Raw genomic sequence first — 24,281 nt, 5'->3', positions numbered from 1 at the left:
TCGTGATCTCCAGCAGTTAGCTAGCCTAGGAGTCCGAGTAATGGACTCGAGCAATATGGGAGCTACCATTCCGAATTCAGTTGTCTCGTTGGTAGTAGTTGAAGTGAAATAGCATCAATACGAGGATCCCATACTATTTCATTATAGGAATACACTTCCTCAGAATAAGAAGTCGTCCTTTGAGATTTCAGGAGATGGAGTTCTCCGATGTCAAGGCAGGTTGTGTGTTCCCGATGTATGTTGTAGGATTACGCTAGCAGATTTTGGAAGAAGCCCATTGTTCCCGTTATTCTGTTCACCCCGGAGCAACGAAGATGTATCATGATCATAAATCTATATATTGGTGGAATGGAATGAAGAAAGATATATCGAAATTCGTGGCCGATGTCCTAATTGTCAACAAGTGAAAATTGAGCATCAAAATCCCGGGAAGTGATTAATATGGACTTCATTGCAGGCCTACCCCATTCTCGACGTAAGTATGATTCTATATGGGTAATTGTTACGTCCCGTATTTTTATACATTGGGACAACCCGGATTAACTATGATAATTTAAGGCCAAGACCATTCCGGGATTTGAAGTCGGGACTTTTGGCCTTTGATTTTATTTTGAGAGATAAGTTGTGCATGAAAATTGTTGACATTAAACACTTAGGAAAATTTAGGACCAAAAGTGATATAATTGGAATTGAAAAAAAACTTGTGCAAAAAGGCCTTGTATATAAAGAAAGAAGTCCCGATATAATTTAGGCCTTAACAAGTATGACGACGGTGGTTGAGAATAATATTTGTTTAGATATAAAGAGGCTATGGACTAGGATTATACCACATGATTATGATAATGAGTATGTGAAGTGTGTTAAAAATGATTATTATTTAAGTGAACTGAGATCAAAAAATTAATTATGTGTGTGATTGACCAAATGTTAGAATTGTAGTGGAAGTAAAACAATTAATTGGGTTTATTGAATAATCATTAATGTGGACATACTCCACATGTTCGGTTCACAAATGGACAACAATATGTCCACACTCAAGGACACGTAAGGTTGTAGACAAGATGAATATTAAGGGGATTCCATATGTTTGGCACGTGTAAAGGCAATTAGCCATTTTACTTGTCTCACTGTATAATGCTATCTAAAGGCATATTTTTGCAACAAACAGTCATTTCCTCTTAGCTACATCAACGAGCAGTTCATGATAGTAGCAACATAATTATTATTTTTAGGAAGCAAATTCTACTATTTCTCAGGAACAATATCCGAGTTTCGTTCACCGCTTTGATATCGTTGTTTTTATTTTATCGCGTTATTAAATTTGGGCTTTCTTCGAAGGAAAGTAAAGCGGAAGAAGATCATTTCTTGGCATATAAGGTAAGATTTATTCTCCCCTAAGTATATTTAAATTCATCCCGGTATAGCTAAATTGTTAGATGGGAACTACGAAATTAATTGCGGGAAATCGGATAAATGGTTTTTATGTAATTATGAAAATGGAATTGTTAAGATGCAAATTGTGGTTGTAGTTGATGAAATTGGAAGATGAAAAGTGTGTTGTGAATTTTGTGTCGAAGGTTGGAGGTTTCGGGTGAATTATAGTTTTGGTGGGATTTTTTTTTGTGTATTTTGTAGAATGGTACAAAATGCTTTTGAATTGCACTTGAATGGTCTTGAATTGGTAGTGAATATGCAAGTGCCGATATCGACTTGAAAAATCGTAATTGAAATGAGTGTTGATGAATTATGTTGAAAGGAAGGTTACTAATGTTAGAATGTGTTTTGAATTGATTATTGATGTTATTGGTATGGTTGTTGATATTGTTGGTATGGTTGTTGATGTTTTGGCCGAGTTAAATTCTCGGATTTATTGTTGATGATATAGCCGAGTGGAATTCTCGGGGATGGTAGCATTTACAGGGGAAATGCTGCCGAATTTTCTGTAGAATTTAATGGTTAGTTGGGAAGAATGGCTTAAGTGCCCTTAGCTGATGTTTGGTATTCGTTGGCATATTTGTAGACCTTGGGGAGCCTGAGGCGTAGATTGGATATTTACTTAAGATTGGCCATCTTGGAGTGCGTACGAGGTATGTAAAGCGCAACTCTTCTTTCTTTTGGCATGCCTTAGTTTGTATAGGCTAAATTATAAGCCTTAAGAAAATTCTAAATTCGAAATCCGAGCATGTTATGATCCGTATATGTTCCTTGGCACTCTTATGTATGATTTGATGAAATATGAACCTTTATGTATTTGAAATAATCGCTTTCCGAACTTTGCGCAAAAAGGTTTCACTTTAAAGAACTTCGAAATTTCCGAATGTCATATCTTTCACATAAGTGCTCGGATTGCTCCAATATATTTTTATAAAAGTTTGCATTACGTATAACGAGTATGTTTTCCATAAGCGGGCCCGACTTGGGTAAATTTCCGTCCGTGGGTCCCGCGGCTTCCCTTTATGAAATTCGGGAGCATTTGAAAGAATTTGTTAAGATTATTATTTCGATTTTCAAATATGATCATTTTGCTTATGTTTGAATTTATGATATTGATTTTATGCATATGACTACTCACGACTCTATTCGTGCGTTCTGTTATATCTTTCGCCGGTTCCCGGGCCGGTTCTGTTGTCGTGCGCACTTTGATATACTCCGGTGTTATGCTGTGTTTATGGTTCACCGAGCTACTCGCAAAAGAGGGTCGGGTTCCACATATATTTGGTGTTATGCTGTGTATGGCGTTATGCTGTGTTGTGATGTGTGACGGGGATTCGGAGATTTGAAACTTTCTGGTGTTATGCTGTGTTGTGGCGCCATCGACAGGCGGGCGACCACATTTTCCTGTGCCCTATGCATAATTTATACTTTGGAAATAAACATTTTGATATTTTTTTTATATGTATTACTTTCTATATATCTGATTCGATTATTGTTCAGATTTATTTCTGTACCTTCTGCTTTGCATACTCAGTACATATTTCGTACTGACCCCCTTCTCCGGGGGCTGCGTTTCATGCCCACAGGTACAGACGCACAGCCTGGTGATCCACCTGTTTAGGACACCCTTTCTGCTATTCGGAGTGCTCCTCTCTTTCCGGAGCTTATACTTTTGGTATATATATTTATTAGTGCATTTGTATATATTCGTTCATGGATACGGCGGGGCCCTGTCCCGTCATATGATTCTGTCGGTCTGTTTAGAGGTCTGTGGACATGTTTGTGGGTTAGGGTCTTTCTGTATGGATGTATGTACATGTCGTTTGGGCGATCCCATACGCCGAGGCGGCCGGTCCGCATATGTTGTTTGGGCGATCCTATACGCCGAGGCGGCCGGTCCGCATATGTTTATATATTGCTTGGTTAGCCCTGTGTGGCTTTTGTTGGTATTTTCTGCGTGCAGGGTATATTGGATAGTCCGTAAAACAAAGGAAACTCTGCCGAAATTTTTCTGGAAATTACCTAAATTTGAAATAAAGCCTTGTCGGCTTCCGCCATATACTAGAATGAGTTAATAGAATTTGAGATAATATTTGATAGATGGGTTCGGGTGCCCAGATCGGGCACTAGTCACGGCCTACGGGGTTGGGTCGTGACAAAGTGGTATCAGAGCGGTTTGTCCTCGGAGTGTCCACAGATCGTGTCTAGTAGAGTCTTGTTTATCGGTGTGTTGTGCACCACATCTATAAACAGGAGGCTACAAGACATTTAGGATGTTGTATTTTCTTCTGATCTTAGATCGTGCGATAGAACTGTGCTATTAGGATGATTCTGTTTTGATCTGTTGTTGTTTTTCTTTCAGTGATGCCTCCGAAAAAGGCGACAACCGCCCAGAAGAAAAAGGGCGTAGTAGGAGAGACCAGCCGGGCTCAGAAGGGTACTCGGACCCTTGCTCAGATGATGCGTGATATTACGTCCCGGCCAGCCGACTCTGCTACGTCTTCATCGTCAGAGGAGTCTGGAGCAGCTTCACCATTAGCTCCAGGGGCTTCAGCTCCCGCGCCTCCAGCTCCTCAGCCAGGGGCGGAGGACAGGACACTGAGAGAGGCTATGCAGTTATTGACCACTCTGGTAGCGGGACAGGCTCGCAGACGCGGGCGGAGAGATGATGATGATGACGATAGGCGTGACAGCCTGAGGGTTCGAGAGTTTCTATTATGTGGCCCTCCAGAGTTTTACGGGTCTAAGCCCGACGAGGACCCCCATGACTTTATTCGGGGGATGCGGCGCTCACTAGATTTGGTCAGGGCTTCAGAGACTGAGTCTGTTGAGTTGGCTTCGCATAGACTACGGGATGTCGCTGCTCACTGGTATGAGTCCTGGGAGCTATCTAGGGGTGAGGGTGGTTCCCCAGCTACTTGGGACGAGTTCGTGGCTGCTTTTACCCGCCACTTTTTGCCCCCAGAGTTACGGCGGGCGCGGGTTGACCGATTTTTACATCTGCAGCAGAGGGGTCGGAGTGTTCGTGAGTATAATATGGAGTTTGATTCTCTGGCCCGGTACGCACCTACCATAGTAGCAGATATGGCCGATCGGATGCACAGATACGTGATGGGGTTAGACCGCTACTTGATTGATGGCTGTATGGCGGTGGCATTGCAGACAGACATGGATATTGCCCGACTACAGGCTTATGCTCTGGGTATGGAGGACCGACATAGAGCTGATTATTCCAGCAGAGATCGGGACAGGAGGCCGCCAAAGAGGGCCAGGTCCGCTGGGTATTCTGGGGAGCCTCAAGGCGGGCAGCCTCAACAGTATGTTAGACAGTCTTCTCAGCCAGCGCAGAGTGCGCCCCCGCAGTCTACCGGAGAGGGATTTGATAGTGCCAAATACTCAGGAGCAGGCCAGAGCTTCAGGGCTCCAGGTTCACAGGTGAGCCGAGGTTCCAGCCAGGCGAGGCCACCTATGCCTCGGTGTTCGTATTGTGGGAGATCTCATCCAGGAGAGTGCTACCGAGCTACGGGAGCCTGTTTTTCTTGCGGCCGTCAGGGCCATATGATGCGTGATTGTCCAATGGCAAGTGGTTCTGGTAGTACAGTTCAGCCGACGGGATCAGCCGCGGGTTCATCTTCTACTCCCTCAGCCATGCGCCCTGCGGGACGAGGTATGCCGGTACAGGCGGGTCGCGGTCGAGGCCGTGGCGGTGCTTCAGGTTCTAGCGGTCCCTCGAACCGCATATATGCGTTGGCCAGCCGACAGGACCAGGAGGCGCCACCAGGTGTGGTTACAGGTGATTTGAATTTTTAAATTCGTTACATTGTTTGGTAAGAAATTGATATATGCTATTCAAAAAGAAACTCCCCCGAATTTGAGTAATATTCGTAACATTAAATCGAACATTCGAGGACGAATGTTCTTAAGGGGGGGAGGATGTTACGTCCCGTATTTTTATACATTGGGACAACCCGGATTAACTATGATAATTTAAGGCCAAGACCATTCCGGGATTTGAAGTCGGGACTTTTGGCCTTTGATTTTATTTTGAGAGATAAGTTGTGCATGAAAATTGTTGACATTAAACACTTAGGAAAATTTAGGACCAAAAGTGATATAATTGGAATTGAAAAAAAACTTGTGCAAAAAGGCCTTGTATATAAAGAAAGAAGTCCCGATATAATTTAGGCCTTAACAAGTATGACGACGGTGGTTGAGAATAATATTTGTTTAGATATAAAGAGGCTATGGACTAGGATTATACCACATGATTATGATAATGAGTATGTGAAGTGTGTTAAAAATGATTATTATTTAAGTGAACTGAGATCAAAAAATTAATTATGTGTGTGATTGACCAAATGTTAGAATTGTAGTGGAAGTAAAACAATTAATTGGGTTTATTGAATAATCATTAATGTGGACATACTCCACATGTTCGGTTCACAAATGGACAACAATATGTCCACACTCAAGGACACGTAAGGTTGTAGACAAGATGAATATTAAGGGGATTCCATATGTTTGGCACGTGTAAAGGCAATTAGCCATTTTACTTGTCTCACTGTATAATGCTATCTAAAGGCATATTTTTGCAACAAACAGTCATTTCCTCTTAGCTACATCAACGAGCAGTTCATGATAGTAGCAACATAATTATTATTTTTAGGAAGCAAATTCTACTATTTCTCAGGAACAATATCCGAGTTTCGTTCACCGCTTTGATATCGTTGTTTTTATTTTATCGCGTTATTAAATTTGGGCTTTCTTCGAAGGAAAGTAAAGCGGAAGAAGATCATTTCTTGGCATATAAGGTAAGATTTATTCTCCCCTAAGTATATTTAAATTCATCCCGGTATAGCTAAATTGTTAGATGGGAACTACGAAATTAATTGCGGGAAATCGGATAAATGGTTTTTATGTAATTATGAAAATGGAATTGTTAAGATGCAAATTGTGGTTGTAGTTGATGAAATTGGAAGATGAAAAGTGTGTTGTGAATTTTGTGTCGAAGGTTGGAGGTTTCGGGTGAATTATAGTTTTGGTGGGATTTTTTTTTGTGTATTTTGTAGAATGGTACAAAATGCTTTTGAATTGCACTTGAATGGTCTTGAATTGGTAGTGAATATGCAAGTGCCGATATCGACTTGAAAAATCGTAATTGAAATGAGTGTTGATGAATTATGTTGAAAGGAAGGTTACTAATGTTAGAATGTGTTTTGAATTGATTATTGATGTTATTGGTATGGTTGTTGATATTGTTGGTATGGTTGTTGATGTTTTGGCCGAGTTAAATTCTCGGATTTATTGTTGATGATATAGCCGAGTGGAATTCTCGGGGATGGTAGCATTTACAGGGGAAATGCTGCCGAATTTTCTGTAGAATTTAATGGTTAGTTGGGAAGAATGGCTTAAGTGCCCTTAGCTGATGTTTGGTATTCGTTGGCATATTTGTAGACCTTGGGGAGCCTGAGGCGTAGATTGGATATTTACTTAAGATTGGCCATCTTGGAGTGCGTACGAGGTATGTAAAGCGCAACTCTTCTTTCTTTTGGCATGCCTTAGTTTGTATAGGCTAAATTATAAGCCTTAAGAAAATTCTAAATTCGAAATCCGAGCATGTTATGATCCGTATATGTTCCTTGGCACTCTTATGTATGATTTGATGAAATATGAACCTTTATGTATTTGAAATAATCGCTTTCCGAACTTTGCGCAAAAAGGTTTCACTTTAAAGAACTTCGAAATTTCCGAATGTCATATCTTTCACATAAGTGCTCGGATTGCTCCAATATATTTTTATAAAAGTTTGCATTACGTATAACGAGTATGTTTTCCATAAGCGGGCCCGACTTGGGTAAATTTCCGTCCGTGGGTCCCGCGGCTTCCCTTTATGAAATTCGGGAGCATTTGAAAGAATTTGTTAAGATTATTATTTCGATTTTCAAATATGATCATTTTGCTTATGTTTGAATTTATGATATTGATTTTATGCATATGACTACTCACGACTCTATTCGTGCGTTCTGTTATATCTTTCGCCGGTTCCCGGGCCGGTTCTGTTGTCGTGCGCACTTTGATATACTCCGGTGTTATGCTGTGTTTATGGTTCACCGAGCTACTCGCAAAAGAGGGTCGGGTTCCACATATATTTGGTGTTATGCTGTGTATGGCGTTATGCTGTGTTGTGATGTGTGACGGGGATTCGGAGATTTGAAACTTTCTGGTGTTATGCTGTGTTGTGGCGCCATCGACAGGCGGGCGACCACATTTTCCTGTGCCCTATGCATAATTTATACTTTGGAAATAAACATTTTGATATTTTTTTTATATGTATTACTTTCTATATATCTGATTCGATTATTGTTCAGATTTATTTCTGTACCTTCTGCTTTGCATACTCAGTACATATTTCGTACTGACCCCCTTCTCCGGGGGCTGCGTTTCATGCCCGCAGGTACAGACGCACAGCCTGGTGATCCACCTGTTTAGGACACCCTTTCTGCTATTCGGAGTGCTCCTCTCTTTCCGGAGCTTATACTTTTGGTATATATATTTATTAGTGCATTTGTATATATTCGTTCATGGATACGGCGGGGCCCTGTCCCGTCATATGATTCTGTCGGTCTGTTTAGAGGTCTGTGGACATGTTTGTGGGTTAGGGTCTTTCTGTATGGATGTATGTACATGTCGTTTGGGCGATCCCATACGCCGAGGCGGCCGGTCCGCATATGTTGTTTGGGCGATCCTATACGCCGAGGCGGCCGGTCCGCATATGTTTATATATTGCTTGGTTAGCCCTGTGTGGCTTTTGTTGGTATTTTCTGCGTGCAGGGTATATTGGATAGTCCGTAAAACAAAGGAAACTCTGCCGAAATTTTTCTGGAAATTACCTAAATTTGAAATAAAGCCTTGTCGGCTTCCGCCATATACTAGAATGAGTTAATAGAATTTGAGATAATATTTGATAGATGGGTTCGGGTGCCCAGATCGGGCACTAGTCACGGCCTACGGGGTTGGGTCGTGACAGTAATCGTGGATAGACTTACGAAGTCAACTCATTTCTTACCAGTAAGAACTACATATGTAGCAGAAGATTATGCAAAGCTTTATGTCAAAGAAATAGTACGACTCCATGGTGTTCCAGTATCTATTATTTCCGATAGAGGGACACAGCTTACGGCTAATTACTGGAAATCTTTTCAAGAAGGTTTGGGGACTCAGGTGAGTCTTACCACAGCATTTCACCCACAGACTGATGGACAAACCGTGCGTACCATCCAGAATCTTGAAGATATGCTACGGGCATGTGTATTTGATTTTGGAGGTTGTTGGGATGATCACTTACCGCCTATTAAATTTTCTTATAACAACAGTTATCCTTCCAGCATCCAAATGGCCCCGTATGAGGCCTTATATGGGCGAAAGAGTAGATCACCAATTGGGTGGTTCGAAGTAGGAGAGACTAAATTGATAGGACCAGACTTGGTCCAGCAAGCTATAGAAAAGGTTAAGCTCATACAAGATCGACTATTAATAGATCAAGGTCGCCAGAAAGCTTATGCAGATAATCGTCGACAGGACTTAGAGTTCGAAGTGAAAGATTGGGTGTTCTTGAAGGTGTCGCCAATGAAGGGCGTTATGAGATTTACCAAAAGGGAAAGCTTAGTCCTCGGTATATTAGACCTTATGATATTGTACGCAAGGTAGGCCAAGTGGCTTATGAACTAGATCTACCTTCGGATTTGGAGTCAGTCCATCCGATTTTTCATGTATCGATGCTTCGTAAGTGCATTGGAGACCCTTCTAAAATTGTGCCAATAAATGATGTCCAAGTCACTGAACAATTGTCTTATAAAGAATTTCCCATTGCTATCCAGATAGGCCAGTACGGAGACTCGGAACCAAAGATATAGCTTCAGTTAAAGTCTTATAGAGAAATAATAAAATAAAGGAAATGACCTGGGAAGCAGAAGAAGGAATGAAGTTCAGGTACCCACACTTATTTCCACCTCCAGAAGAGGTTCAGGATGAGACACCATTGTCCCCAGGTATGTAAGGCTTCCTTGATGCTTTCTTGGCCGTGTGTGGCCATGGTTATTGATGTTATTGTTGTAGCCCTGTGAGGTGATATATTTTGGATTGCTGTGACAGGATGGTAGTGCCATATTACAGGGGAAACTTTGGCGAAATTTTTGTACAATCCCCGAGAGTCAAACATTCGAGAACGAATGTTCTTAAGGGGGGGACGAATGTTACATCTCGGACATTTCGGATTGTTGCATTGTGAGTAGACTAATGCGAGCTTAAGGTGAATATGAAGTCCTCGCGAGGTTAAGGGAAGTATTAGATAGCTTAAAGTGTGTACCATAGGATTTTGAAGTCATATGAATATGTGAAACGAAGTTCGTTGGAGGAAGTGAGATGTAAGTCATGTTTGGAAAGGTTTTCACTATAATTGGGCTAAATTTTATTTAGTAATATCTTAAGGGGCTACTATAGGGCCTATTGTATGGTTAATGAAGTGTTATATAAGTGCCAATAAGGTTCCACAAGGATTGGAGGTCAAACGAATCAACGAGAGAAAGTTCAAAAAATAGTAGGTTATACGACCACTTATACGGCCCGTATAACTTTATACGGTCCGTATAATGGTCTGTATAACATTCCAGAGAAGGTTCAATCCCTGGTGGTATTATATGGTCACTTATACGAACTGTATAAATTAATAAGGACCCTATAAGTGTCCATATAATCTCGTCGGCTAGCTTTATTTCGTTGTTATAAATAGATGACCCAAGTTCTATATTTCATTTCCCACATTCTCCACAAACCCTTGAGAGCTCTAGAACCCTTCCATACATATATTCCACTCCAACTCAAGAGAAATCAAAGATCAAGAGGCAAGAATCAAGATACCCATGTGTTGGAAGACTTGCTAAGGTCAGTAGACTTCAAGAATTTCTTGGATATTGAAGCTAGGGTTTTCATACAAGTTGATAAATTGCTCCAAACCTCATTTCTTTGTGATAAAAGGTTAGTTTCCATGCTTCCATGTTATTAAGAATGCTTAGTTGTTGAATAACTTGGGTGAGGGAAGAAAGTAGAAAATGAGATCTAAATGTAGATTTTATGATATTTTTGAGTAGTAAACTAACTTGAGTCATAATTCTTAGTATGCTATGGATATAATCTTTCTATGAAGTGTATTAATAACGACAAGGAAGTGTTGTATAATATTGTGCAAAGGGTGGATGTGAAATTGTTGATGTAAGTTGAATGTGAGAATGAATTTTGAGACTTAATGGAATATGACTACTTGATTATGATATTGTGGATGCTATTATAGTTGTTTGGGAGTTGTTTTGCGATATGATGGAAGTTGATGCAATAGGGGAAACGCTGCCAAATTTTTGTTAGTTCATGAGTTGCTCTAGTTTGAATTCAATAGTGTCTTTAAGACTTAACAATGGTATGAATCCTTTTAAATGTAGATTTCTCAAGCCTTGGCGGTGAACGCTAAATAGTTAAAAAGTCAAAGAGGTATGTAAGGCTAACCCTCTCTCTCTCTCTCTCTCTCTCTCTCTCTCTATATATATATATATATATATATATATATATATATATATATATATACGTATATGTATAAAGCTATGTTGTAACACCGAGTCCCTTTGAGGCCGGGTATGCTTCACACCAAGTCCTATAAGGTCGGGTATGATATCTAACGCGCGCGCACCACTGCAGTTGGGTACGAGCAACACTGAGCCTTGTCGTGGCCGGGTACATGAAACACCGAGCCCCTATGGTCAGGTGTGATACTGCTATATGTATAAGTGTATGTAATGGAAGGTTCCCATTAGAGAAAGGGTAATTGAGTATGATGAACGTCGCTAGAGGTATAAATGAATCTCTCATCCCATGACTCGTCTTTCTTATGTTATCGTTCATGCATCGATTATGTTATTGATTATGCTTTACATACTCAGTACATTATTCGTACTGACGTCCTTTTGTTTGTGGATGCTGCGTCATGCCCACAGGTGGACAGAGAGATTGACTTGATCCTTAGGCTGCTTATTCAGAGATTGCTTAGAGGAGCTCCATTTGATCCGGAGCAGTAGCTGTTATTACTAATCTTTTGTGTATATACATATGGGCATGGTGGAGCCCTATCCCGTCTATATGATGATGTTTCATACTCTTCTTAGAGGCTCGTAGACAGTTATGCATAGTTAGATGTCTCTTAGTCTTGTCAGATTATATTTTGTATATCATTTTGTCAGCCCCGTCGGCATGTATATATATATATATATGGGCATATTCGTTGATGCTGATATGAAAAGTGCCTTGGCCAATAGAAATGGCACTATTGATGCGTCGAGATTGTTAGCAGGCCATGTGGCTCACCTAGATATGATTGTTGAAAGTATGATAAGAGGTGTCCGGTGGGTTAGCTCCTCGTGCCCGTCATGGCCCTATCAGTTTGGGTTGTGCAACTTGGATGAATAGAATAACGGGAATAACGAGCCTCACCTATAATCTAACGATGTGACCCTACAACATCAGGAACACACAATATGCCTCGATATTTGAGGACTCCATCTCCAGTAATCTCAAATGGCGATTTCTTCTGAGGAGTTGTATCCCGATAATGGACTAGCATGGGATCCTCGTACTGGTGCTCTTTAACCTCAGCTACTAAGGATGATGTTGCTGAATCCTACATCGCCTGAGTCCAATAATCAAACTCTTAGGCTAGCTAACTGATGAAGCTCATGAGCTATCTTCCATTTCTCTGGACGCAAAAAAGATAGGCTACCCATGGATCTACGACTAAGGGCATCGGCCACTACATTTTCCTTTCCTGGATGATACAGAATATGAACATCATAATGTTTCAACAACTCTAACCATCGCCTCTGACGCAAATTCAACTCCTTCTTCTTGAAGATGTACTGAAGGCTCTTATGATCTATATATATATGTCAACATGTACACCATATAAGTAATGCCTCCACATTTTCAGCGCATGAATCACTACAGCTAACTTTAAATCATGGGTCGGATAATTCTTCTCGAAGCATAAGAAATAACCTTATTGTGCTGCATTGTTACACCCCGTATCTTCGAAGAAGCACTTATCAAATTTGAAACATAAGTACGTTGAGTTATGGTTAAGTAAAACCACTTTGGAATATAAGAAGCAAGCATTATTAAGTATACTTAATGAGTGAAGGATGTATATAAGGTATACTTATAAGGAAATGAGCGGAAGAAATGGAGTGGTGTGACTTTGGACAAAGGATAGGTAAAGTTTCGTGTGAAAATTTTAGTCCAACTTGAGGGAAGAATATCTCTTCGCATATGAAGTGTTTTTAAGTGGAACAAAAGCCTAAAATGAAGTTCGTGGGGTTTATTTTTCAATCCAACCAATCGCTCATCGATACGACATCGGAGTAGAGAATTATAGACGTTACAAGTTAGGCTGACAGAGCAGAACCGCGTGCTACAGTAACCGACCAGCTACAGTACTGCTACAATACCGACCTTGAGCTCTTATTTAAGACCAAAAAAAATGGTCATTTGCTTCATTTTTCTCCACTCTCCACCAAAAAGCTTCCAAGAGACCCAAGAAACATTGAAGGTTCATTTGTTTTAGCGGATTAAAGTAACGGGACTACATCCGAGGCTCGGGAAGCGTAGAGAGCTTTGTAGTTCTTGTTTTATACATAAAATTTTGACGTATCAAAGGAGCCTATTGAAGACAAATAAGATTTCAAGTTCTTCCAACCTTGATTGAGGTAAGGATATTCCTTATTATTGATATTACGAATTGTATCAAGAAGATTTAGTTGTTAGAGCTTCGTAAAGTCGATTGATTGGTTGCGAAATTGAGTAAACATCATGTGGGATGTTTTGTTGAGTATGTTTTGGTATTGATGATGATGTTGTTGATGTTAGCGCTGTTGTTGTTGTTGTTGTTTTGTTGGTATTGTGATTTCGGGCTAGGGATATAAACAGGGGAGATGCTGTCCAAATTTCGGCAAATTTTAAGAGGATTTAATTTGAAGGCTTAAGACAAGCATATGATAATGAGCCTAGCAATAGTATGAATGGCTTTATATGTAGATTACGGGACTACAAATGACCTTATGTAGATTGCAAGACAGAAAGAAAGTTGGAAAAGTCGAGAAGTAAGCTTCCAGGTATGTTAAGGCTACTTCCTTTCTTTCTAAAGGCATGATTCTTTTTCCTATGAATGCATACATGGATTCTATAATATCCTTATTACCAAAAATCCTGAAGCTCACGATTCTCAAAGTGCTTCTGATGCTAAAGATGGATGTTTCTATGATTGTACCAACGATGATGATTCCATTTCTTAAGATTCCTACTATTGAGACCTTTTTTACTATTCGTACAAAGGTCTGCTATTCACGAAGATTATACTTGGGTTACCATAACCCTAGTGTAGTACTCCTCTCTAGTTAAGAGCTAGTACAAGAATAGTTGAGTTATATGAGATGATTGAATGTCAGGAGGTATAATTAGTGGATATGTTGTTTATAGGCTATTATGTTGCCTTCGAGTTATCATTATATGTATACGCCTGGCCTACGGGTCATGGAGTTATCGCCTGGCCTACGGGTCATGGAGTTATCACCTGGCCTACGAGTCATGGAGTTGTTGCCTGACCGACAGGTCACAGAGATGTGCATACCTGACCTACAGGTTATGGAGTTGATTATACCTGACCGACGGGTCACGGAGTTGCTTAAACCTGACCTACGGGTCATGGAGGTGATTATACCTGGCCTATGAGTCACGGAGTTTTATTTATGGAGTTATGTTATCTATGCCTGACCTTCGAGTCACGAAGTTATATCTATAGAGTGATGTTATCTTGCCTCAGATGAGAGGCAACCCACGTAGAGCACCTCCAGATGCTTTCTTGAAATATCCAGAGTATAGTTTGTTATTTCATTTCAGTTGTTATCTTGCCTTACATATTCAGTACATTATTCGTACTGGCGCCCTTTGTCCGGGGGTGCTGCGTTCATGCCCATAGGTTCAAGTAGTCAGACAGACGATTCAACTCAGTAGGGCTTCCACTCAGCCGCAGTCAGTGCACTCCACTTGGTCCGGAGCTGTATTCCCTTTGGTGGTATGCTATTTTGACATGTATATATGGGTATGACGGGGCCTTGTCCTGTCCTTTCTGCAGCTCGTGTTCCCTAGAGGTTTGTAGACAATTATATGTAGTTGGGATATTATATAGCCATGTTGGCTCTCAATTTATTTGTTCAGCCTACATAGCAGCCTCGTCGGCTTGCTCAGTTGTGTATATATATTTTGGGTGTATGTGTGCCCAGTGCAGACGAGACAGACAGCATTTGTTTATATATATCCAGATTACGACCTCGCCGGCTGGTTAATATTGTCGGTGTGCAGGTAGGCCTTAGCAGAGTTTTAGATTTAGAGTGGTTCGCTCGGGGCCTAGTTTACATCGAATGCCAGTCACGCCGCTCCAAATTTGGGCCATGAAATGCATCCACACACAACCCATTCCAACGCCTGAAGCATTACAATAAATAACATAACCCTCAGACCCTTCTGGAAATGCCAGAACCGGTGCCGAAATCAATCTATCCTTCAATATTTGGAAACTCCGCTCACAAGCGTCTGTCCACTGGAACTTAGTTGCCTTCTGAGTCAACTTCATTAGTGGAGCGGAAAGAGAAGAGAAACCTTCTACAAATCTCCTGTAATAACCAGCCAAACCCAGAAAACTACGAACCTCTGTCGGTGTTGTGGGTCTAGGATATCTTTACGGCTTCTATCTTCTGCGTAGCAATCCTGATGCCCTCTTCTGATATAATATGCCCCAGGAAAGCCACAGAGTTCAATCAGAACTCACATTTAGAGAACTTTGCATACAACTTCCGATCCTGAACAACGCTGAGTACCGCATGCTCAGCCTTTGATTAGAGTAGACTAGAATACCATCGATAAATACAATCACAAATTAATCCAGGAATACAATCACAAATTGATCCAGGAAAGGTCTAAATATATAGTTCATCAAATCCATATATACTGCTGGGGCATTAGTCAAGCCGAATGACATCACACAAAACTGAAAGTGACAATATCTGATTCTGAAAGCTATCTTCAGAATATCATTCTCCTTGACCCTAACTTGATGGTAACCTGACCTCAGATCTATCTCCATGAAACATCTAGCACCTTGCAACTGGTCAAATAAATTATCAATCCTTGAAAGCGGGCACTTATTATTTATTGTCACATTATTCAGCTACCTGTAGTCAATACACATTTGTAACTGTTATATCCCGTGTTTTCACACATTTGGAAAAATTTGAAACATATTGGATTTTTGAGAAATAAAGTCAAATTTGGTTTTTAAGTAACATAAGAGTTGTGCATGAAAGAATGGGGTCATGGAAGTGTGGGACAAGGTTAAGGGTAATTTTGGAATTTTAGAAATTAGTTTCGGGAATTATGCAATGTGATCTGTAAGTTATTGGGCCAAAAAAATTTGAATGGAAAATTGAGGCCCAAAAGTAGGGCATGGCCGGCCATGGGAAGGCCCAAACCCATGGCCTTATAACATTTTTTCCATGTGGTTAATTGACTAATGGACCATATTGTATTATATATGTGATCTTATCTAGTAAATTCTAAAGATAAGAAGCAAGAAAATAAGAAAAGCAAGAGCAAGAAGAGAGAAGGGTTCGGGTGACCCTAAGGAAAATTCACCATTAAAAATATTGCTCCAAAAATTCTTGTCTTGTTGAATTTCTACTAAGTTTAGTACCCTTGTTAACTTGGTGTAGTTGGTTTGGAGAAAGGAGACCTTATTTCATCAAAGTGAACACAAGTTCAAGTGAAGAAGACTTGAGGAAAAGGTGAGAATTTATTCCTTATTCTTGTGTTATAAAGTCTTGTTTGTGTTGTAGCATATAGAAATGTGTTGATTGTATGGAAAAATGGAAGTTTGTAAAGTGGGTTTGGAATATGATGTGTAGCCGTGTGTATGTATAAATTGTATAGCCATAATGTGTTGAATTCATGTTATATTCTAGTTATGGTTGTGATGAAATGCATATTGGGATTGAAAGTTGAATGATTTAGTTGAACTTGCCAAAGAAGGCTTGTGGCCGTGACCTATGTTGAAGTTGGGATGGAAATGAATTAAGTTATTTAGGGTGTTAGTGTGTTATTATGATGGTTGCAATGTAAATGAAGTTAGAATGATATAAGTTTGTATTGAATTATAATGTAGAAACTTATGTTGTTTTAGTATGACTTTCCGACATTAAGGAAATGAAGTTGTTTGGTTGTTAATTGTGATGATCATTGATGAATTTGGAAGTTGGAAACATGTTATGAAGTTGTATGCCAAAGATTTGATGTTTTGCATAAGTTATGACTTTGACAGAAAGTTGTATATTATGTATATCGAGTGTATAACTTGAGGAAAACGATATGAAATGTTTCTAGAACTATATGGTGATGATCTTGATTGTTGATGAATGTGAAATTATTGATATTAGTTGAAAGTTGGGTTGAAATGAAGGTTATGTCAACTTGTTAGAAAGATGACTAGTTGAAGGATATTTGTGTTTTTAATGTTCGTTGTTGATATTGATGTTGTCGTTTGGGTTGTTGTTGATGATTTCTAGCCGAGTTGAATTCTCGGGGTGCTATAGGTATAGGGGAAGTGCTGCCGAAATTTCGGTAGACAAATATGCATTAAGTTGAAACTTTGGTATTCATAACTCACAATTGGTAAACTTGACCAATTACAGATTTTTGACGAAACGGGAAGTGAGTTTGGAAAGGCGTAAAGAGCTTGAAAGGTATGTAAAGCAACCCCAATTCTTCCCTTGGCATGCCCTTAGTGTGTTAGGGTCGGATCCGGGCCTCGAAAGACTTCTTGGCCCTCGGAATCTGCAAGAGAAATTCTCCGTTTTTCCTTCAGTAGAATTGAACCATTTTGGTATGCTTTTCTTGAAATTATGCAATTTTGTTCTAAATTACTTGGAAGGTCACAGAATGTTTGTAGAACCTTTTTAGGTGACTCCATAAGCTTGGAGGGCATAATTTGAGCCCGCCGCCTTGTTTGTTCCGAGGCGGGCCCACTATTCCCGGTTTTGCCCTTAATGTACTAAAACTTTCTTTTTAAGCAATTTTTGAAAGAAACGTTTTGACTATCCTTTTAATTACTTAACGAATATTGTTTTAAATACTCTATTAAGTCTTACAAATTATTCTGACAACCGGAATGACTTCGGGAAGGTTATATTTCTGTAATTTATTATGATATCCGAAATGCATCTATTATGATCCCGCCCAAGTCCATTGGATTTGTTTGACTTTGATACGCTTCATCGAGTCTTTGAAAATATCTATGGTAATTTTAAATTGCATTAGTCTCTCACTACTCCATTCGTGGATGCCCCAATGTTTCCCACACTGAGCCCGGGCTAGGATATGTTGTCAAGCGTGATCCTTTGCATTGTTCGCCGTGCCTCGATGTGAGGGGGCAGGTATACGCGTACATGGGTTTGTGGAGTATGTTGTGCCATGTACGCTTGTTCTGATATGATTTACTATGGCCATCTGATATGACATATTATGTTACGGGGTTATGCCCCTATTCTGATTCTTCTGTGATGTGGCACCAGCGTCGGGAGGGTGGCCACGTTCTGTCTGCCGAGTCCCTTGGCAGGGGCCGGATTTGATATGACATATGTTTCTATACACACTCCGCATGTTTTGAAAATATATATCTGATACTTTGTATTTTCTGTTTACTTTCTGTACGTTCTATACCAGTTATGATTTTGTTTCTGCAACTCAGGCTTTACATATTCAGTACATATTTCGTACTGACCCCCTTTCCTCGGGGGCTGCGTTTTCATGCCGCGCAGGTACTGACGATAGGTTTGCCGATCCGTCTGTCTAGGATATCTTTTCCGCCATTTGGAGCGCTCTTTTATTCAGAGCCATCTTTTGGTACAGTCTGTCACTTCTATATGTGTATATTCTCGTTCATGGGTACGGCGGGGCCCTGTCCCGCCATATGATTCTGTTGGTCCATTTAGAGGTCTGTAGACATGTTTGTGGGTTGGGATCTTTCTGTACAGCTGTGTGTATATGTTGTGTTTGGGCGATCCCATTCGCCGCGGCGGCCGGTCCGCATATATTTAAATGTTACTCTGTTGGCCCTGTGTGGCCTTTGTTGGTATTTTCTGCGTGCAGGGTATATGGGATAGTCCGTAAAACAAAGGAAACTCTGCCGAAGTTTTTCTGGAAATTATCTAAATTGGAAATAAAGCCTTGTCGGCTTCTGCTATATACTAGAATGTGTTTGAGTGCCCAGATCGGGCACTAGTCACGGCCTACGGGGTTGGGTCGTGACAAAAGTGGTATCAGAGCGGTTCGTCCTCGGAATGTCTACAGACCGTGTCTAGTAGAGTCTTGTTTATCGGTGTGTTGTGCACCACACCTATAAACAGGAGGCTACAGGGCATTTAGGATACTACCCTTCTTTCTGTCTTAGATCGTGCGATAGAGCTGTGTTATAAGGATGATTCCTCCCTAACGAATTGTTACATTTGCAGTTATGCCTCCAAAAAAGGCGACAGCGGCCCAAAAGGCCAAGGTAGCAGCTGTGGGAGAGACTAGTCGGGCCCAGAGGGTTACCAGGGCCCATGCTCATATTGGTCATGATGTTTTGCCCCCGGCAGAGGGCTCTTCCACACCGCCACATATAGAGGAGATTGGAGCAGCAGCAGCTGCAGGTCGAGGGGCGGCTCCACCGCCAGCTCCCGCAGTTCCAGTACCTGAGCCTCCAGCTCCACGGCCAGGGACTGAGGATCAGACTATGAGAGAGGCAGTCCAGCTATTGACCAGACTTGTGGCAGGACAGGTTCAGGGGCACGGATTGGGAGGTGACCGAGCATATAGGCGTGACAGTTCGAGAGCTCGTGAGTTCTTGACTTGTGGCCCTCCAGAGTTCTTCGGGACAAAGCCCGAGGAGGATCCTGAGGAGTTTATCAGGAAGATGCGGCGCACCTTACATTTGATTAATGCTTCTGCGACAGAGTCAGTCACATTGGCTTCGTACCGGTTGTATGATGTAGCGGCTAATTGGTACGAGTCATGGGAGTTATCCAGAGGCGACGGCGCTCCCCCAGCAGTTTGGGATGATTTTTCTCAGGCTTTTCTTAGCCATTTTCTGCCTCCGGAGTTACGGCGGGCCAAGGCTGACAGATTCTTATTGCTGAAACAGAGGGGTCGCAGTGTTCGAGAGTACAGTATGGAGTTTGACTCATTGGCCTGATACGCACCTGCTGTGGTAGCTACTATGGCTGACAGGATGCACAGGTACATTATGGGGCTGGACCGTTATTTTGTCGACAGTTGTTTGGTATTGGCTGCTCAGCCCGACATGGATATTGCCAGGATTCAGGCGCACGCCCAGGGCATGGAGGACCGGCATAGGGAGCGTCAGCCTGATAGGAGTCAGGATCGGAGACAGCCCAAGAGGGCCAGATCGTCTGGGTATTCTGGAGATTTTCGGGGCAGACAGCCTCAGCAGCAGCAGCAGCCTAGCAGACATCTATCCCAGCCGGCACAGAGCGCACCTCCACAGCCGATAGGTCGCAGGTTTGATAGCCCAGGGTATTCAGGAGCAGGTCAGAGCTCCAGGGCTTCAGGTTCGCGGACAGATAGGGGTTCTGGTCAGACGAGGCCACCTAGGCCTCAGTGTTCCTATTGTGGTAGATACCATCCGGGAGAGTGCTACAGAGCCACCGGTGCATGTTTTTCTTGTGGCCGTCAGGGCCATTCTGTGAGAGATTTCCCGTATAAGGGTAGTGCGGGTGGTGCAACGCAGCCTACCGGATCAGCCGCCGGGTCTTCATCTTCATCAATGGCTATGCGCCCTACGGGGCCAGGTACTTCAGCACCAGCGGGTCGCGGCAGAGGCCGTGGTGGAGCTTCTGGTACTAGCGGTCCTTCGAACCGCATTTATGCTCTGTCCAGCCGCCAGGATCAGGCGGCATCGCCTAATGTCGTTACAGATACATTATTGGTTTTCTCTCGGTCTGTGTATGCATTGATTGATCCAAGTTCGACTTTGTCATATATTTCGCCTCTGGTTGCTAGTGAAATTGGTATAACGTCTGAACCTATAGAGCCGTTTGAGGTAGCCACACCGATTGGGGACTTTATTGTAGCGAAACAGGTATATAAAGACTGTTCTGTAACTGTATATGGCCGTGACACTAAGGCAGATCTGGTGGAGTTAGATATGATCGAGTTCGATGTTATTATGGGAATGGACTGGCTAGCCTCCTGTTATGCTAATGTTGACTGCCAAAATAAGGTAGTTCGTTTCCAGTTTCCTGGGGAGCCAGTTATAGAATGGGCCGGTAATACAGCATCGCCGAAAGGTAAGTTTATTTCATACCTTAAGGCGAAGAAAATGATCAGAAAGGGTTATTTTTATCATCTGGTTCGGGTACAAGACTTGACAGCAGAAACGCCGACTCTTCAGTCAGTTCCCGTGGTTAATGAATTTCCGGATGTATTCCCAGATGAGCTTCCAGGCCTTCCTCCGAAGCGGGAAATAGATTTTACTATTGATTTGCTTCCAGATACTCAGCCGATATCTATTCCCCCGTACAGAATGGCACCGGCAGAATTGAAAGAACTGAAAAAGCAGTTGAAGGATCTGTTAGAAAAAGGCTTTATCATGCCCAGTACTTCGCCTTGGGGAGCCCCGGTATTATTTGTGCGTAAGAAAGACGGGTCGTTGCGTATGTGTATTGATTATCGGCAGCTGAATAAGGTAACTATAAAGAATAAATACCCCCTCCCCAGAATTGATGACTTGTTTGATTAGTTGCAGGGCGCCAGATATTTTTCGAAGATAGATCTTCGGTCAGGCTATCATCAGGTACGGGTACGAGAGGCTGATATTCCTAAGACAACATTCCGGACTAGATATGGGCATTATGAATTCAGAGTTATGTCTTTTGGGCTGACTAATGCTCCTGCGGTATTCATGGATTTAATGAACCGGGTATTCAGGCCGTTCTTAGACATGTTCGTAATTGTATTTATCGATGATATCCTGGTTTATTCTCGGTCCGAGGCAGAGCACGCAGATCATCTGAGAGCGGTACTTGGGGTACTTCGGCATCGGAAATTATATGCAAAATTTTCTAAATGTGAATTCTGGCTGGCTTCAGTGGCATTCCTGGGGCATATTATTGCAGCTGATGGTGTCCGGGTGGATACACAGAAGATTGAGGCCGTGAAAAATTGGCCCAGACCCACGACGCCCACAGAGGTACGTAGTTTCCTGGGGTTAGCAGGCTATTACAGAAGATTTGTGGAAAAGTTTGCTTCGATTTCAGCGCCTTTGACAAGGCTAACTCAGAAGGGAGCCAAGTTCCAGTGGACTGATGCTTGTGAACGAAGCTTCCAGTTGCTGAAAGAGAAGCTGACTACAGCCCCAGTTCTGACTCTTCCAGAGGGACCCGATGGATATGTTATTTATTGTGACGCGTCTGGCGTGGGATTGGGCTGTGTATTGATGCAGCACGGCAGAGTTATAGCTTATGCTTCTCGGCAATTGAAAAAGCATGAAAAGAATTATCCTACTCACGATCTGGAGCTTGCAGCGGTGATCCATGCCCTGAAGATATGGAGACATTATTTATATGCCGTTCATGTTGATATCTATACAGATCATAAGAGTCTCCAGTATATTTTCAAGCAGAAAGAGCTTAATTTGCGGCAGCGGAGGTGGCTGGAGCTCCTGAAAGACTATGATGTGGATATTCTGTATCATCCGGGCAAGGCTAATGTTGTTGCAGATGCGCTTAGCCGGAAATCTATGGGCAGCTTGGCAGATTTACAGCCAGACAGGAGAGAGATAGTGCGTGACATTCATCAGTTGGCTAATCTTGGGGTTCGTCTGGCCGATTCTGGAGGTACACGGATTTCTGTCCGAGGGGTTTCTGAATCATCTATTAAGGAAGATATCAAGCGGCATCAATATGAAGATCCTGTTTTGGCTCGATACAGAGACACAGCCTATGATAAGGAGAAGACTCCGTTCGAGTTCACTCTGGACGGGACTTTATTATTCAGGGGCAGGTTGTGTGTACCTAATATTGCAGGCCTTCGGCAGCAGGTTATGAGTGAGGCACATTATGCTCGCTATTCGGTCCATCCTGGGTCTTCGAAGATGTACCATGATCTTAGATGCCTATACTGGTGGGATGGCATGAAACGGGATATCGCAGAGTTCGTCGCCCAGTGTCCCAATTGTCAACAGGTCAAAATTGAACATCAGAAACTGGGTGGACTGTTGCAAGAAATGGAAATTCCGACGTGGAAGTGGGAGATCATTAATATGGACTTCATTACAGGTTTGCCTCGCACTCCACGGAAGTATGATTCCATCTGGGTTATTGTTGATAGGCTGACAAAATCAGCCCATTTTCTCCCCGTCAGAACTACTTACTCCGCTGAGGATTATGCCAGGCTTTATATTAAAGAAATTGTGCGACTTCATGGAGTTCCTATATCTATTATCACTGACAGAGGTGCTCAGTTCACAGCGAATTTCTGGAGATCTTTTCAGGAAGGATTAGGGACTCAGCTGAGCCTGAGCACAGCTTTTCATCCTCAGAGTGACGGGCAGGCCGAGCGCACTATCCAGACGCTTGAAGATATGTTGCGGGCCTGTGTTATTGATTTCAGAGGTAGCTGGGAGGATCACTTGCCATTGATTGAATTTTCTTATAATAACAGCTAACATTCCAGTATCCAGATGGCTCCGTACGAGGCTTTATATGGTAGGAAATGCAGGTTACCTATCGGCTGGTTTGATATTGGCGAGACAGAGTTAATTGGCCCAGATATGATCCAGCAGGCCGTTGATAAGGTGAAACTTATTCGGGAGCGGCTATTGGCAGCCCAGAGTCGACAGAAATCATACGCTGATAAACGGCGTCGTCCTTTGGAATTCCAGGTTGGTGATTGGGTATTTCTGAAGGTATCGCCTATGAAAGGCGTAATGCGGTTAGGCAGAAAGGGCAAACTTAGTCCGCGTTATATTGGGCCTTATTTGATTGTGCGGAAAATTGGGAATGTCGCTTATTAGTTAGATCTGCCATCTGATTTGGAAGCGGTACATCCGGTATTCCATGTATCTATGCTCCGCAAATGCATTGGTGATCCCTCCCAAATATTTCCTGCGGATGATATTCAGGTGACGGAGCAGTTATCTTATGAGGAGAAGCCCGTAGCTATTTTGGACCGCCAGGTAAGAAAGCTCCGAAACAAAGATGTAGCCTCTGTTAAGGTGCTGTGGCGTAACAATAATAGGGAGGAAATGACCTGGGAGGCCGAAGAGGAGATGAAGAAGAAATATCCTCATTTGTTCCCAGTGCCCTCAGGTAATTTTGAATCTTTGCTTAATTCCATTTCAATAATGAATGTGTACCACATGTGCTGTCTATATACATGAACTCCCCCACAGTATTTTCAAACCCTATAAGATTAATTTAACATTCGAGGACGAATGTTCTAAAGGGGGGGAGGATGTTATATCCCGTGTTTTCACACATTTGGAAAAATTTGAAACATATTGGATTTTTGAGAAATAAAGTCAAATTTGGTTTTTAAGTAACATAAGAGTTTTGCATGAAAGAATGGGGTCATGGAAGTGTGGGACAAGGTTAAGGGTAATTTTGGAATTTTAGAAATTAGTTTCGGGAATTATGCAATGTGATCTG

The 24,281-nt window shown here is 42.0% G+C and overlaps 2 protein-coding genes across 6 annotated transcripts; both read left to right on the top strand.

Moving 5' to 3' along the window:
* Positions 1-511: 511 nt before the first annotated feature.
* LOC132606190 (uncharacterized) lies at positions 512-8,453 on the top strand. Of its 5 annotated transcripts, XM_060319576.1 has the most exons (6): positions 512-1,377; positions 2,021-2,087; positions 3,021-3,109; positions 3,797-5,227; positions 6,889-6,955; positions 7,889-8,453. In XM_060319576.1, the coding sequence occupies exons 4-5, from the start codon at positions 3,799-3,801 to the stop codon at positions 6,909-6,911; spliced, it is 1,452 nt and encodes a 483-aa protein (XP_060175559.1). In that variant the 5' UTR covers positions 512-1,377; positions 2,021-2,087; positions 3,021-3,109; positions 3,797-3,798; the 3' UTR covers positions 6,912-6,955; positions 7,889-8,453. The 5 variants fall into 5 exon arrangements, 3 of the variants coding, with proteins under 3 accessions (XP_060175559.1, XP_060175561.1, XP_060175560.1); XM_060319578.1 differs by lacking the exon at positions 2,021-2,087; XM_060319577.1 differs by lacking the exon at positions 6,889-6,955 and having other exon boundaries at positions 3,797-5,215.
* Positions 8,454-15,912: 7,459 nt separating this feature from the next.
* On the top strand, positions 15,913-21,373 carry LOC132606189 (uncharacterized). Its single transcript, XM_060319575.1, has 4 exons — positions 15,913-16,364; positions 17,268-17,318; positions 18,393-18,477; positions 19,086-21,373. Exon 4 carries the CDS (start codon positions 19,832-19,834, stop codon positions 21,371-21,373), a length of 1,542 nt encoding a protein of 513 aa, XP_060175558.1. The 5' UTR covers positions 15,913-16,364; positions 17,268-17,318; positions 18,393-18,477; positions 19,086-19,831.
* The last annotated feature ends 2,908 nt before the right edge of the window (positions 21,374-24,281 follow it).

The sequence above is a fragment of the Lycium barbarum genome, chromosome 8 (genome assembly GCF_019175385.1).
Source record: "Lycium barbarum isolate Lr01 chromosome 8, ASM1917538v2, whole genome shotgun sequence".
NCBI lineage: Eukaryota > Viridiplantae > Streptophyta > Magnoliopsida > Solanales > Solanaceae > Lycium > Lycium barbarum.
Note: the sequence above shows the minus strand (reverse complement) of the source record. Positions and strands in the feature narration are given on the sequence as shown.

Bases quoted from the DNA above. Each gene is read 5' to 3' on its own strand.
- LOC132606189 (XM_060319575.1), top strand. From the start codon at position 19,832: ATGGCTGACAGGATGCACAGGTACATTATGGGGCTGGACCGTTATTTT.
- LOC132606190 (XM_060319578.1), top strand. From the start codon at position 3,799: ATGCCTCCGAAAAAGGCGACAACCGCCCAGAAGAAAAAGGGCGTAGTA. The intron at 5,228-6,888 runs GTGATTTGAATT...GCATATTTGTAG, and splicing joins GCCACCAGGTGTGGTTACAG to ACCTTGGGGAGCCTGAGGCG.